We start from the raw sequence: 13,558 nt of genomic DNA, 5'->3' as shown, positions 1-13,558 counted from the left end.
AATAAAATCCATGGCAGAGACCACCAAAGATCATCTACAAGTCGATATCAAGCCACCGGAACACATTGCCTCCTCAGATCCACAAGAACGAAAAACCCCGTTCTTTGGTTCTCAGCTTCGAAAGAAGGAGAACACATGTGTGTCCTCTTTCTTTGTGTTGGTTCATTTGGTGGCCTTTGTTGCAACCATGGTCATCAACGATTGCCCCGCGAACTCTAATGGCAATTGTGTGTTGAGAGATATAGGCAGGCTTTCGTTCCAACCTCTCGCCGAGAATCCCCTTCTTGGGCCTTCCTCATCAACGTTAGTTAGTCGTCTGATCTTACTTTTCCAATTTTGGTTTCTTGTTTCTCTATCAAAATTGTTAAAAGAATCGATTTTTTTTTGTGTGCAATTTGGGTGCCTGAAATTTGTTTGATTTTAGTGAAATTCTTCTATTATAATGAGTAGAGCTATGTATGCTATTTTCAAATGAATGGGTTCTAATTTTAGTGGTTAGATTCTTCTAATTTTTTTTTTTCCAATCCGGGTTTCTTGTTTCTCTATCAAAGTTGTTAAAAGAATTAGTCTTTATGAAATTTGGGTGTTTGACATTTTGTTTGGATTTAGTGAAATTCTTTTATTTTGTTGATTTTAGATAGACCAGAGTACTTTATAATATGCTATATATCTGAGACTCAAGATCCAATTTTGATCACTAGAAATCTCTTTAGTAGATATGCAATTTTCAATCTAAAGGGTTCTAATTTTATTGGTTGGAGTTCATAATTAAATCTTCTTTTGTTTGTTTCTTTCTTCTTGAGTTCTTTGAAGAAGATGCCACCAAAAGATATTTTGGCATCCCCATACTGTTTTTACCATATTTACTTGAACGATTTTAGATGTCAGCATTTACTTGAATGATCAAAATTATTGATTTTTTGTATGGTTTTGCTATTTTGTGGCTTAAATATCACAATATTTTTCAGTTATTGTAAGTATATGAGAAGCATTGATTTTTTTTTCCTTTGATTGGCTTAAATATCACAATGCAAGAGATGCTTTAAATTGCCTATTAATGACACTGAAGTATTCGTGTTGGTTCATTTTTTTTTTGGTAAATTATAACTTTAGCGTGTATTCTATATTGCAGGTTGGATGAAATGGGGGCTCTTCGATCAAACCTTCTAATACAACATCACCAAATATGGCGCCTTTTGACTTGCCCATGGCTTCATGCAGGGGTCATCCACCTTGTACTAAACCTCTCAAGTGTTATCTTCATAAGCATTCACTTGGAGCAAGAATTTGGTCCATGTGAGTTCATGTTTTTTTTTTTTTGGGTACAAGAATTACTCAGGCAAAACCAATGGTTGAACTCTTCTTCTGTTTGGCAGCAAGGATTGGACTAATCTACATACTCTCAGCTATTGTTGGCAGCTCCATGTCCGCACTTTTTGTCGAGAACAGCCCATCGGTTGGGTCGTCGGGTGCTTTATTTGGATTACTTGGTGCCATGTTTTCTGGACTTATCCGAAATTGGAAAGTTTACACCGATAAGGTCTTCTCCTTACTCTTCGATTTCCCTCAATTTTGACTTCTTCCTTACCCTTTATGCTTGATCGCAGTTTGCAGCATTTTTAGCAATCTTTTTTGTTGCAATAATCAATTTTGCTCTTGGTTTACTACCTCACGTCGACAATTTTTCCAACATTGGAGGATTTCTATCTGGATTTCTTCTTGGGTTTGTGCTCCTTTTCAATCCTCATATTGGGCAAGTATCTCAAAATAAAAGAGGCCTATTTGAATATGATGAGAAAATTTCGGTGACATTTAAGCACAAACTCGACAAGCCCGTTCTGAGGAGTGTTTCTCTTGTGCTTTTCATTCTCATGTAAGTTTTCTTCTTGTCGAAAATCCAAATGTAAATAGTTTCTAATACATGGAGATCTTACAAGAGGTGTTTCTCACCGTAGACTCACGGGAGGTGTTGTAGCTGTTCTTCATGGAGTGAACGCAAACAAGTACTGCAGTTGGTGTCACTATATTGATTGTGTCCCCTCCAAGAGTTGGAGCTGCAACAACAAAGCAATCTCTTGTGAGGTATTATGTACAATTCAATTGTAACGGTTGATAGCAATGCTATGTGCTTTGGACGCTTGTCAACATTGCAAAAGAAATCTTGGAAGGAGAAAAAAAAATCTTACATTTTCTATTAACGAGGATGATTCTTATGTTGGGTCTTCTTGAAATATGGTTACTGAGTGCTTTGTCTAGGAAAGGTGTTCCCCTACCCCTTAACTTGGATTTCTCCCTACTTAAATCTATTTTCCCAAGGGTATTTTCATAATTTCATTAGTATTATATAAAACCCTAGTTATATTTTCGCGGGGTGTATATATATTGGTGAATGGGTGTAGTCTATAACTGCAAGTTCTGTCTTCATCAATCTTGAGAGAACCACGTAAATCTCTGTGTTTTTTATGTGATTTGCATTTTTTTTTTTTTTTTTGAATTGTAACTCGATAATCTTTCAGCTTGTTCTTTAATCCATTTGAATTGTAACTAAGAATGCTGGTTGTGTGTGCAGGTCAAGGTAAGTACAGGACGATTGACTTTGACATGTAAAAGCAACGACAAATTTCTGATTTACCCATTCACCAATATCTCACAAGCAAGGATAGGGGACTTGTGCAGTCAGATCTGCTCCTAAAGCTTGTACACTTTTGATGATAGTTTGGTCTTAAAAACTGAATGTCGATCCATCTGTTAACGCTCGCTCATTAGAAATGTTTAGAAGTTGTGTTGAATATTGATTCAAAATATAATCATTTGAAATGTTGTCCAATGCTATACGGCTATACCGATCCAAACACTTGTGGGATATCATTCAAAATGGTTTTTTTTTGTTAGCTTAAAAATAACCTTGATCGAAGGAACGTATCGATTCAATAAACCACTAAGGGAACTGTTATTAGGTTTGATTACCCAATAAACTGCCCATTTACTTGTATTATATAGGCTAGAAAGTGGCATATGCCAACACACATGTATCAAAAGGGTTCATCTGTAATTTAAATATTGATTAAAGAGCTCATGAATATTACATAGTAAATAGGATATTTTTGTAATTTTGAAGAGTTTCAAACGTGATTGTAAGGTCGGGCACAACATTTTTCTTGTGTTTTGACCAAAATGACCTTGATCATATTAAGTTTAAATGGAAAGACGTGGGTAGCTGAGGGATCCAAAATTTGATGTCGAACTACTTCTAATCTGCCTTCTCTCATTATAATAGTAAAGATGAGAAATAACCATTTGTATGTCAAAATGGGCTCAAAAGAATAAAGTTAAGATCAAATTCAATCATATGTTATTGCATCTAGACTCACAAATTTTGGCCAATTCTTTTTAATTCAATAAAAATTATCCAATAAGGGACCAACCAATTAAATAATTGCAATTCACTTATTAATTGCTCCTCCTCCTCTTGTTAACTTCTAGATTTTATTTTCTTCAACATTCAAATCTCAAGATCATGATAGAATTTTAGGAAAGCTGAAGTTGGTGGATTTCTGGGAAGAAACCTTAAAACATCTTTTTATATAATTCTCAAAACTTTCCCATAATTAAATCCTCAAACCTGCAATTGGTTACTAGGATTGTACATTTGCACCTTGCCTATTAGAATTTCTTAAATTATATACATTAGGGGGTGCAACTTGGTTCGGTTCGGTTCGGTTTGAGGTCAAATTGAAATTGAATCGACATAGATCGGTTCCATTAAATAAGAATCAGAACCGAACCAAATTCCATTGGAACCAAACCAACTCAAATCAAATTAAAGTCGGTTTGGTTCGGTTCGGGTCCAAGAATTGCAAATATTTTATAAATTATAAGTAATATTTTTTAATAAAAAATAAACATAAAATTTCATATAATAAATCACATATCTATCCATAAAAAATCATTAGTTTATCCATAAAAGATCACTAATCTATACACTAACTCTTAAAATAATTTATAATAATTATTATATACGCATATATTTTTTTTTTGCATAGGGGTTTGGTTCTATACAAGCTTGATCTGAGAACTGAATAAAATCAAATTGATCGATTCTTCATTTTTGTAATCCAAAACCAAACTGCAACTTGTTCCAAACCACCCCAAAACTATTGATTTGGTTTGATTCTCGATTTGAACCAGACCAAATTGCAATCCTAATATACATATCAAGGTCTTATATATATATATATATATATATATATGAAGCCTCTGCAAGGAACATGGCACACGGCAGGGGGGTGATAAACGTCAAAATCCCATTTTCTCTCCGTATATGTATCAAAACTTTAATAAACATTTACTATTATTTATTAAATTAGACTTTGATCTTATTAAACAAGTAGCACCCGTGGCCTAATGGATAAGGCGTCTGACTTCTAATCAGGCGATTGTGGGTTCGAGTCCCACCGGGTGTGCGGATATTTTTTGCCTCGGTCTCACCTCATCAAGCACTTTAGCGATGGCCCACCCCCCATATTATAAAGCAGCAGATCAACCATGGGTCCCACCTCCATCAAACACTTCAATGATATGGGACCTTTTTTTTTTTTTTTTTTTTTCCCTATATCATAAAGCAAACGATCAACCATGGGTCCCACCTCCTCCATCCAACTCTTTAATGATAGGTCCACCTCCTTATTATTATTATTATTAATTATATTCACCTCCCTATCTGGCACACGCACCCCGAGAATCATAGATCATTTGCCTCGACAGTTGCTTAATTATAAAAAAAATTTGTTATATATCCTGAGGTAAATGATCTATGATTTTATGAGGACAGAATATTTGAAAGGAAGGGGAGGGAGTTCAGATTATCACGACTTTGTATTGCCTCTAAATTATGAGAGTCATGATGATATGATTATGCATATCTCGAGATAAATGATCTATGATTCAATGATGGGGCGTGTGTTAGAAGAGGAGGGTGTTAGAAAATCATTACTTATATTATAAAGCAGAAGATCATCAAGGCCAACCAATGGATTGTCTTAAATCAGGATCCATCATCCTAATAAATGCACCGAATCAGTTGTTTAATCCGATTAGGCACTTTTAATGATGGGCCCACTTTTTTTCCCCTATATTATAAAGCAGAAGATCAACCATGGGTTCTACCAACATCAAGCACTTTAATGATGCGTCCACTTTCTTTTCGCTATATTATAAAGCAGCAGATCATCCAGGCCAACAAATCGATCATCTTAAATCAGCTATATGATCCATCATCCAAATAAATGCACCGAATCAGTTGTTTAATCCCATCTGTACGTCAAAGCAAAGAAGACTCAAGTCTGCGCGAGGAACATGAATGGTCACAAACTCACAATAATGAGAACATATCATTCAGAGCTCCTTCGAATGATTCCAAAATGTCAAACTCACCGTAGACCTTATACATCGAATTGATGGTGTGGACCACATATTTGATGCATCTGTTTATTTGAGATCGATATCCTTATTACTAGTCGGGCCCTAAATGGATTAGATTTTTGATTGAATAAATTAGAAGATCGGGTCTAGATCCAATCTCATACTTTATTGCTTGGATCAGGATTTGTTAATTGTTCCATACTACCGTTGGAAGATTTTTAAGCCTTACTAAGGGTTGTTTTGCTCAAATAGATTATCACCTTAACAATCCAACACCACAGCTTAATACATTTCATCGAAAAATTCAAAATTTAAAAAAATCAAAAAAAGATTTTGAAAATGGAGGGCTAACAAATTTCCACCCAACTCCCAAAATTAAAATTCAAATTCAACGGAATAAAATAATTTTTTTTGGATTTTTTTTTTTCAAGTTCATAGAATTTTGTTCTCTAGTAACTTTAAACATCAAATCTTGTTTTTGGATCCCACATGAAGAGCCTGAGGATGCTTAGTAAGGGTGAAATCATTACTAACTTAGAAAGGTTAGTTAAACTCTTTCTTCAGACAAAAGAAGATAATGTTAACACATACACGAAATCTCATTTATCAAATTCCATTGTTGAAGCATCGTCCATGATATTTTTTGAGGAATTAACTATGATATATCTCATCCATGTACTATATACACAAAATGAAGCAGTTTGGTAGTCATTCTTGTAATGGATTATGAGGTCAGTTATCCATTATTGGCACTATAATTAATGAGAATTATTAATGATGTTTAATAAATAATTAAAAAAAAGGATTCATTTCCTTTTCCTTTTTTTTTTTTCTAAAGAAAAAAAAAACCTTTACAGTTGAAAAATAAAGGAAAAATTCTTGTGAGTCATAAAAGTAAAATCACTAAAATGGTAACATATTGCAGATCTTTAGTTTTTAAAAGAGTCACTATACTATGATGTTCCCCTCTAACACACTCCCCCTACGCCCCATCATAAAATCGTAGATCAATTGCCTCGAGATACACAACAGAAGTATTTGTGATTATGTATATCCCGAGAAAATTGATCTACGATTCTATGATGGGGGTGTAGAGGGGCATGTGTCAAAGGGGGCATCGAAAATCATTACACTTTTTTAAACGAATTTTTTGCATTTGGATATCCAATTTTTAGATAAAGGTGGAATTTTCTTACTAGGGTTTGAGGGAGAAAAAGGGTGAAGAAAAGAGGGCTTTTTAATGTTCGCTCTAGGATTTGAAATGGATTTCTTTATCAGTAGTCACTCTTCCAAAGAAGTTGATTTAGATTTTCTCTCCTAATGAAGCAATAACTTATCTTTGATTTGACAAAAAGAAGAATAGTACATATGTGTTTCAAATCTCAAATGAAAGAAAAGAGAATAACTTGTGGAGTGGGCTATAATATATGAGTTCATTGAATTTATTTATAATTATTATTTATGTTGATATCTTGGTATCCCCATACATAATGAGCCAAATCGTGACCAGGCTTTGCCCGACCTGTTCATCCGACACATTACATATTTCGACAAGACTAATCCAAGGTTTTGTACATCGATCCACATGGTACACACAACTTTTTTATTTGAGAGGCATGAAGAGACTCAAAGTCACAATCTAGATAAGCCAACTTTTTAGCATCGTGACAAACCCCTAGTGGGCGAATTCATATATTTTTGGGTGGACTAAAGTTTCAATCCATTGTCATTGTTCTCTTTCCCCCACCCCCTACCCCCACCATCTTTTGGAGCCTTTTTTATGGTCTATTCTTCAAAGAAAATCTTAATCAAGGAATCTCCCTTGTTTATAGATATTCAATTACGACGAAAATACACAGGAACATTGACATTGATTGACTTGGCCATTTTGTCATTTTGGATATTATGTATTGATTCTACTATTTCAATTTATTTTCCTTCTTCAATGGTCCTAAACCAAGAGATTTTCCTCAACCAACCATTTCATATATTGGAAAAATGTTGGAGAAAATTGAAGTTTCTAATGATTTTAAGGGTTTTGGGATTAAAAAATAGAGAACGAAGGAAAAGGGGGATGAAAAGACATGACATATAAAGAATTATTAGAGTGGGAGACACTTTGTAGTGTGATAATAAAATTTGGTATGATCACATAATTGGTGTGTTATGAGATCTTGTTTGACAATCAAAGTTCTCTAATTCATTTAAACAAAATGTAGATGACATTTATGGAGACTGCTAAAGTCCAACATTTTACCAGCATGGTTTCAAAACTCGTCTGAGACTGAGATGCATCGCCCTAGTTGTCTTGATATCAGGCATGGACGAGACGAATAAGGTTTTTTTATTTTGTGAAATCTCGCGAGACGAACAATATGTCTCGGATGAGATATAGAAAATTTTGTCCTAGATATTTGAGACCAACAATTTTTCAACCAAAAATTCCTCAATAAAATGTGTAAGAAACCTTAACCAACAAACTCTAAGAACTTGCAAGAATTGCAAAACTCAACTCCACACATCTCTCAATCACCTTAGAGCTTGTCATTTCCATACCTCTCATTTAAGTGGTAAGTCTCCTTCATTTCTTTTTATTAACGTCTCAAATTTTAGTTATGTAAAGTATATTGAGAAATTTAAACCCCTTTATTGAAACCAAATAACAAAGGGTTTGGGTCTAAATGTGGTGAAAAACTTCATCTTCTTCATCAGGTTTTTTAAATGGTTAAAAATCATTGTCTCAATGCCGAGTGAGACGAGACGCGAAACCAAGTTTTAAAACCATGTTTACCAAGAAGTTAGTATCCTCCACCAATTTTATTTTTAAATATTTTTCAAAAAATATTTATCCCCCTATGTTTTTGTCAATATTAGAGATACCTTGCCTATGTTCTCAAACTGATGACATGCCCCCCATTGACCTAGGTTTTGTCTAGGAAAATATCAAAAAATGACCTAAATGCCATTGTTTTCAATCTTAAGCCAAAAAACCTTAATTTTTCTTAGAGACAATCTATCTTTTTGAACCTCTTCATTCGATTTCTTCAACGAAATATAAAAGTTTTCTTTTTACCTCAGAGAACATCCTTTTTCAAAAATCTTACATGCTCTTTGGGTTTGATAGTTGGAAGAGATAAAATGTCAAAATATAGGAAGAAGGTTGAAATCATCCATCTTCTAGGTATCAAACTCTAGGGTTAATTATTTCTTACCTATTCAATGTATTCTTCATTGATTTTTCAATCAAAATGTCATTGATCATCTATATCTCCAAAAATTCAATTTTAAAATCTTTAATCTTCGGGTTGTTAAACCCTAAAATTACAATTTCTTAACTATTAAATCATATCTCCAATAACTGAAGCAACCCTTGATTTTTCTATCCAAAATTTTCTTAATCTTCCAAAAATCATATATTATTCTCACCGTTTGAATATTGATGAAGATAGGATCTTACGCTTAAAAAAGAGGGCAAATAACTTCATTTGTAGAAGTAATTGAGTGGCTTTTAATAAAAAAAATATAACTTGAAGATGGTTAATTTTGAAGAGAAAATCAATTAAAGATTGAAGACAATGGCATTTAGGTCATTTTCTATTAGTTTTCCAAGTTTCCTAGGTCAAGGGGGTATATCATCAGTTTGAAAATATAGGCGGTATCACTAATATTGGCCAAAACATAGGGGCATTTCTAAATCTCCCTAAAATATTAAGTATGCATATTTGAAGCATTGGAAATTAGCGTTTCCCATCATTTATATATTCTTTTTATCATGTATTTTGGGTATGATCCCAAGTTTAGAAATGATCGTTCATGAGGTGGAACTGTGGAATTATATTTTTCTCGAGATTGACAATATTATTTTCTTTGACAAATTTTGATAATGCACATCTCTAACATATAAAAGTGGGCAAAATGGATCTCTCACGCGTCGAATTGTGGACTCCATTTCAACTCAATCATTCTCCAATGTACTTGAACTTTTGGTTCAACGATATTATCTACTCAATCATTGAAATTGAAATTTTGGTTTTTAAGTTTTTTTTTTCTTTCTTTCTTAGGCTTGGGGGAAGTATAATAGGATTTTTGTTTTGATTTCATTGAAAATTTAAAGAATTTTGGCTCTATTCACCCTTTAAGTTTTTGTAATAGAGATTCTATTGCCACATTAACTTTTGCTAACAGCACCCCAATTCATATGTAAATCACTTAACAAACATTTGAGGTGTTGTTAGTAAAATATTGGTGTGGCAATAGAAGCTGTCTATTTCAAGGTGGAACATGCTGAATGGTACCTAATTCAAGTGCAGATGTGATCGGTCACAAGGTGGGACCTTGGAAGGATATTTTTACATTGCACCACTCAAAATTTTGAGTGGGCCCCATGTCTTCTCAATCATTCTCCAATACTTTTATGAATAAATAATTCATTTGTGGTTCTATGATCTTCTCTGGAGTGGTCTACGTGGATAGAACATTAATTGTCACAATCATGAAGTTTTTACTCCCATGTGAATCACAACGATGCTCTGTCATTTCAAGAAGAAATTTTACTGAAGAAAAATTATTTTTGTCTGTCGGTGCAGGCTTGTTCACTAGGCAAATAGCCACGTGGCAAAAAATTATTAATGCCTGCCACATCAGCTTCCACCCATAAGTGAAATAAAAAGGGTATTTTACAAAACCCAACTGTAAAATTAATGATATTTAGTTTATCTCCTTGCGAAATGCAAAATTAAGTTTACCCTTTTGACCATAAGTCAAAAGTTATTTTTTCTTAATGATTTAACAGTGAATTCTTGATATTTTTTAAATTTTAATATAATAATTTAAGTATTTAAAAAATTAAAATTTTATTATTAAATCATCAAGAAAATGTAAAATTAACTTACGGTAAAGGGGTAAGTCTAATATTTCATTTTGCATACGGTTAATCATATAATATCACCAATTTTAAAGAGGAGAGGGACCCAATAAAACACCATCCTCCGTAGATAACTCTTGAACTTGAGAGAGCAAGCATTAAAGGAGGGATTCTATTTTTGATGAGAGAATTATAATTTTTAGAGATATAATTTTCTAAGAGAATTTTTTCTTACAAAAATCACAAGCCCAATTTGATTACTTAGAAAGATAAAAAATCTATAAAAAGTCATTTTCTCAGCTAATGTGAAAAATTGTTTCGTTTAGTGATATGTCAAAAATAAATGTTTTGGGCCTCGGATAAGAAAAATCAATTTCTTATAGGAAAATCTCAATTTTGGGGGAAATTGATTGGTCTGCCACTGACATGTTTGCACACATAACATATGATCTGACATGGTGGTACACATGGCACACATAACATTGTTGGACCCACCTTCACCAAAAGATACTCTAAGAAAATAGATGCTTGCCATTCTTGCAATAAATGGTCAACTATATCCTTGTGATCTATTTGGTGGGATGAATTAATTGAGAGAAAAAAAAAGAAAAAAGAAAAATTGAGGTGCCCAATCCATTTCAAAGAATTGAAGGAATCATCAGCCTTACTTGACACATGGACCTTCTACATTTTGGTGAATATTTGGTATTTTGTCTTCAAACCAAGCTTGCATGATTAGGTGGTTTGCTATATTTGAATTTGGGTTCTTGGAGAAACTGATATTCCATAATGGAATATGTGAGCATTTTGAACCACCATTTTAGATATTCAAGGTATTTGCATTTCAATCATGTTTTCTAAACTGATGATCTATAAATATTTTTTTATTTAATCCAAAATTAAGAAATGCCAAAATTCAACTCTACGGTCTAAACAAATTTGGAACCAAAAAAATGGAGCAACTTTACATGTCTTTCATTTTGGAGTTTGAAAATGTGAAATTCCAAAATGGAAGAGATTTTGAAAGATGCATTGGAGTTGCTCTAATATTGACCAAACCATGGGGTGTCTTTAATATTGACCATAACAAGGGTACATATGGGTTTGTTTAATTTTTTTATTTTATAAACTTTCCTTTTTAATATCCAAGGACCTCCACACTTTTTGAGATGGGATTAGTCCCTATGATTGCATGTCCTAACCCCACAAAAGCTTACTAACATGCAATTGAGTAAGGTAGAAGACAACCCAGTTTCCAACACTCACCAAAAATAACAAACCCCGTAGCAAGCTCTAGCACTAAGCCAATCCCCTAGTATTTATACATAAGTTTGTTATTTTCAAAGAATCAAATAGAAATTTAATGGAATAACGAACTGATTTGTGGTTTGGCATAATAGGAATCCATCCGGCAACTCAACTTCAAATCAATTCCTCCATGCCCTTTGATCTTGGTTACTCTTATGGAGAAATGAAAAATTACTTGAAAATTCTTAAATTTTCTTTTTGAAAACAGTCGTCTTCAACCTCTGTATAATATTAAGACGATGATGGCGACAACGAACGCATTAAAAACATTTTTAATAGTGAAAAGATCAAGACTGGGGTATGTCATCAGTTTGAAAATATAGGGAGATACCTCCAAAAGATTCACCAAATCATCATGTAGGGATGTTCATCAATTTAAAAATATAAGGAGTCACCTATCATGTAAAGAAGATGGTTTCAAAGTTGGACTCCATTAAATGGAGGGTAATAAAAGGGAATTATACCAGAATGTGCCAGGGATGTCCAGTCTGTAGCCATGTTCAACATCAATTATGGACCACACCCATGATCTGACCCATATTCTGCAAATACTCAAGACCACAAGTGCCCTCCTAATGACACTATCTCATCTCACATAAAAAAAAAGGACAAAGAAAAAAAAAGAGCTGCCATACATGAAGGATAAAATTCTTTAAAAACATTGCTTAATTGTATGATCTCCATTTATTAGTGAGTTTTGTGCGGGTCAATTTTTCTTTTTTTACATTCAATCTATCGTGCGTGTGTCACTTTGAGATTCATGTCAACACGTCAATGACCAATCTCAATTTATTCGATAGTCAGTGTAGTGAGACATATCCTCGAATACTTTGAGATGTATCTTTGGATAATCCAAGATGACCCAATCAAGGTAGATATCAACTTTTTTTAGTTCTTATTCCATTTTTTTTTCTCTTATAAGAATGAGAATAATGGTCCAAGGATATCTTTGGACTCATTTAGGTTCCATCTTAAAATCAATTGTGCTCAATATTTGCTTTGTATTTCTTTTTTTCACCTTCTCTTTCATCTTTCTAAGTTAATTTGATTGTTGAAGTGGAGTGCAAAAATTGAAAGACATCTCAGGGAGTGTGCGGTCAAAAAATTTTCACTAATAAGTAATTTTTTAATTGATGATTACTAGCTATAACCAATGCCATTGCATTTGTGCAAATTAAGAAATCTTACAACCCATCTTCTTTCTCCTTTTTATTTCTTTAGATCACTCCTTCGGCTTTTGGTTAATATTTGAGATATCTCCAATCTTTTCAACTCTAGGTGTAATAGTTTTTTACAACTCTAAATCTTCTTCAATTTTAAAACCTAGAACAATAAACTCTCTTTTGAGGAACTTAAGGGTAGCGGATTCTGAATAGAAAAATCAAGAGTTTTCGACATGAGATTGGAGAAGATGGATAAGGATTGAGTCATGGACAAATAGGTTGAAATAATTTATCTTAATATTGAAGAGTTTGAAGATGATGGACTTTTACGAGAAAAACACATTTATAAGAAAAAAAAAAAAATCAAGGTCTATGGTTAGAAGTTGAGAGATGGTATTTTGGTCAGTTTCTATTAGTCTATGAAAGAAGATTAAGGTCAAGGGGTATGTCCTCAGTTTGAAACAACAAGAGGGTATTTCAAATATTTTACCAAAACCCCAAGGGGTATATCTAAATTACCCATCTCATTTTCAAAGTAACTTTTTAGTGGTCCAACTCCAGGTGACCTCAGAAGGAAACCTGTCATTCTTAGGGTTTTCCTAATGTCCAACATAGTTGGACCTTAAAGTGTCCACTAAAATAATTAAAAACTTAAGAAAAAGAATTACTCAACCGGTTCCTCAAGTCCCTATTTTATGAGTCATAAAAATGCTATAAATATTTACCTTTTATAACCACAAATTAATATTATGTGTAACTCGATGCATTTTCAAGTAGACTCAATTGAGTTGATGAGTTGATT

The 13,558-nt window shown here is 33.2% G+C and overlaps 1 protein-coding gene and 1 non-coding gene across 2 annotated transcripts; both read left to right on the top strand.

Moving 5' to 3' along the window:
* Positions 1 to 1,132: 1,132 nt before the first annotated feature.
* Positions 1,133 to 2,692, top strand: KOM (Rhomboid-related intramembrane serine protease family protein). Its single transcript, XM_086437724.1, has 5 exons — positions 1,133 to 1,296; positions 1,377 to 1,540; positions 1,608 to 1,873; positions 1,956 to 2,082; positions 2,570 to 2,692. Exons 1-5 carry the CDS (start codon positions 1,143 to 1,145, stop codon positions 2,690 to 2,692), a joined length of 834 nt encoding a protein of 277 aa, XP_086293850.1. The 5' UTR covers positions 1,133 to 1,142.
* Positions 2,693 to 4,390: 1,698 nt separating this feature from the next.
* TRNAR-UCU (transfer RNA arginine (anticodon UCU)) lies at positions 4,391 to 4,463 on the top strand. The gene has a single exon. It is a non-coding gene; the product is annotated as a tRNA-Arg (tRNA).
* The last annotated feature ends 9,095 nt before the right edge of the window (positions 4,464 to 13,558 follow it).

This window comes from Akebia trifoliata, chromosome 4, assembly GCF_017979445.1.
Source record: "Akebia trifoliata isolate Shusen 1 chromosome 4, ASM1797944v1, whole genome shotgun sequence".
Taxonomy (NCBI): Eukaryota; Viridiplantae; Streptophyta; class Magnoliopsida; order Ranunculales; family Lardizabalaceae; genus Akebia; species Akebia trifoliata.
The sequence above is the reverse complement of the archived record's forward strand: the minus strand, read 5'-3'. Positions and strand labels throughout refer to the sequence as shown.

Bases quoted from the DNA above. Each gene is read 5' to 3' on its own strand.
- KOM (XM_086437724.1), top strand. From the start codon at position 1,143: ATGGGGGCTCTTCGATCAAACCTTCTAATACAACATCACCAAATATGG. The intron at 1,541-1,607 runs GTCTTCTCCTTA...GCTTGATCGCAG, and splicing joins GGAAAGTTTACACCGATAAG to TTTGCAGCATTTTTAGCAAT. The intron at 1,874-1,955 runs GTAAGTTTTCTT...TTCTCACCGTAG, and splicing joins CTTGTGCTTTTCATTCTCAT to ACTCACGGGAGGTGTTGTAG.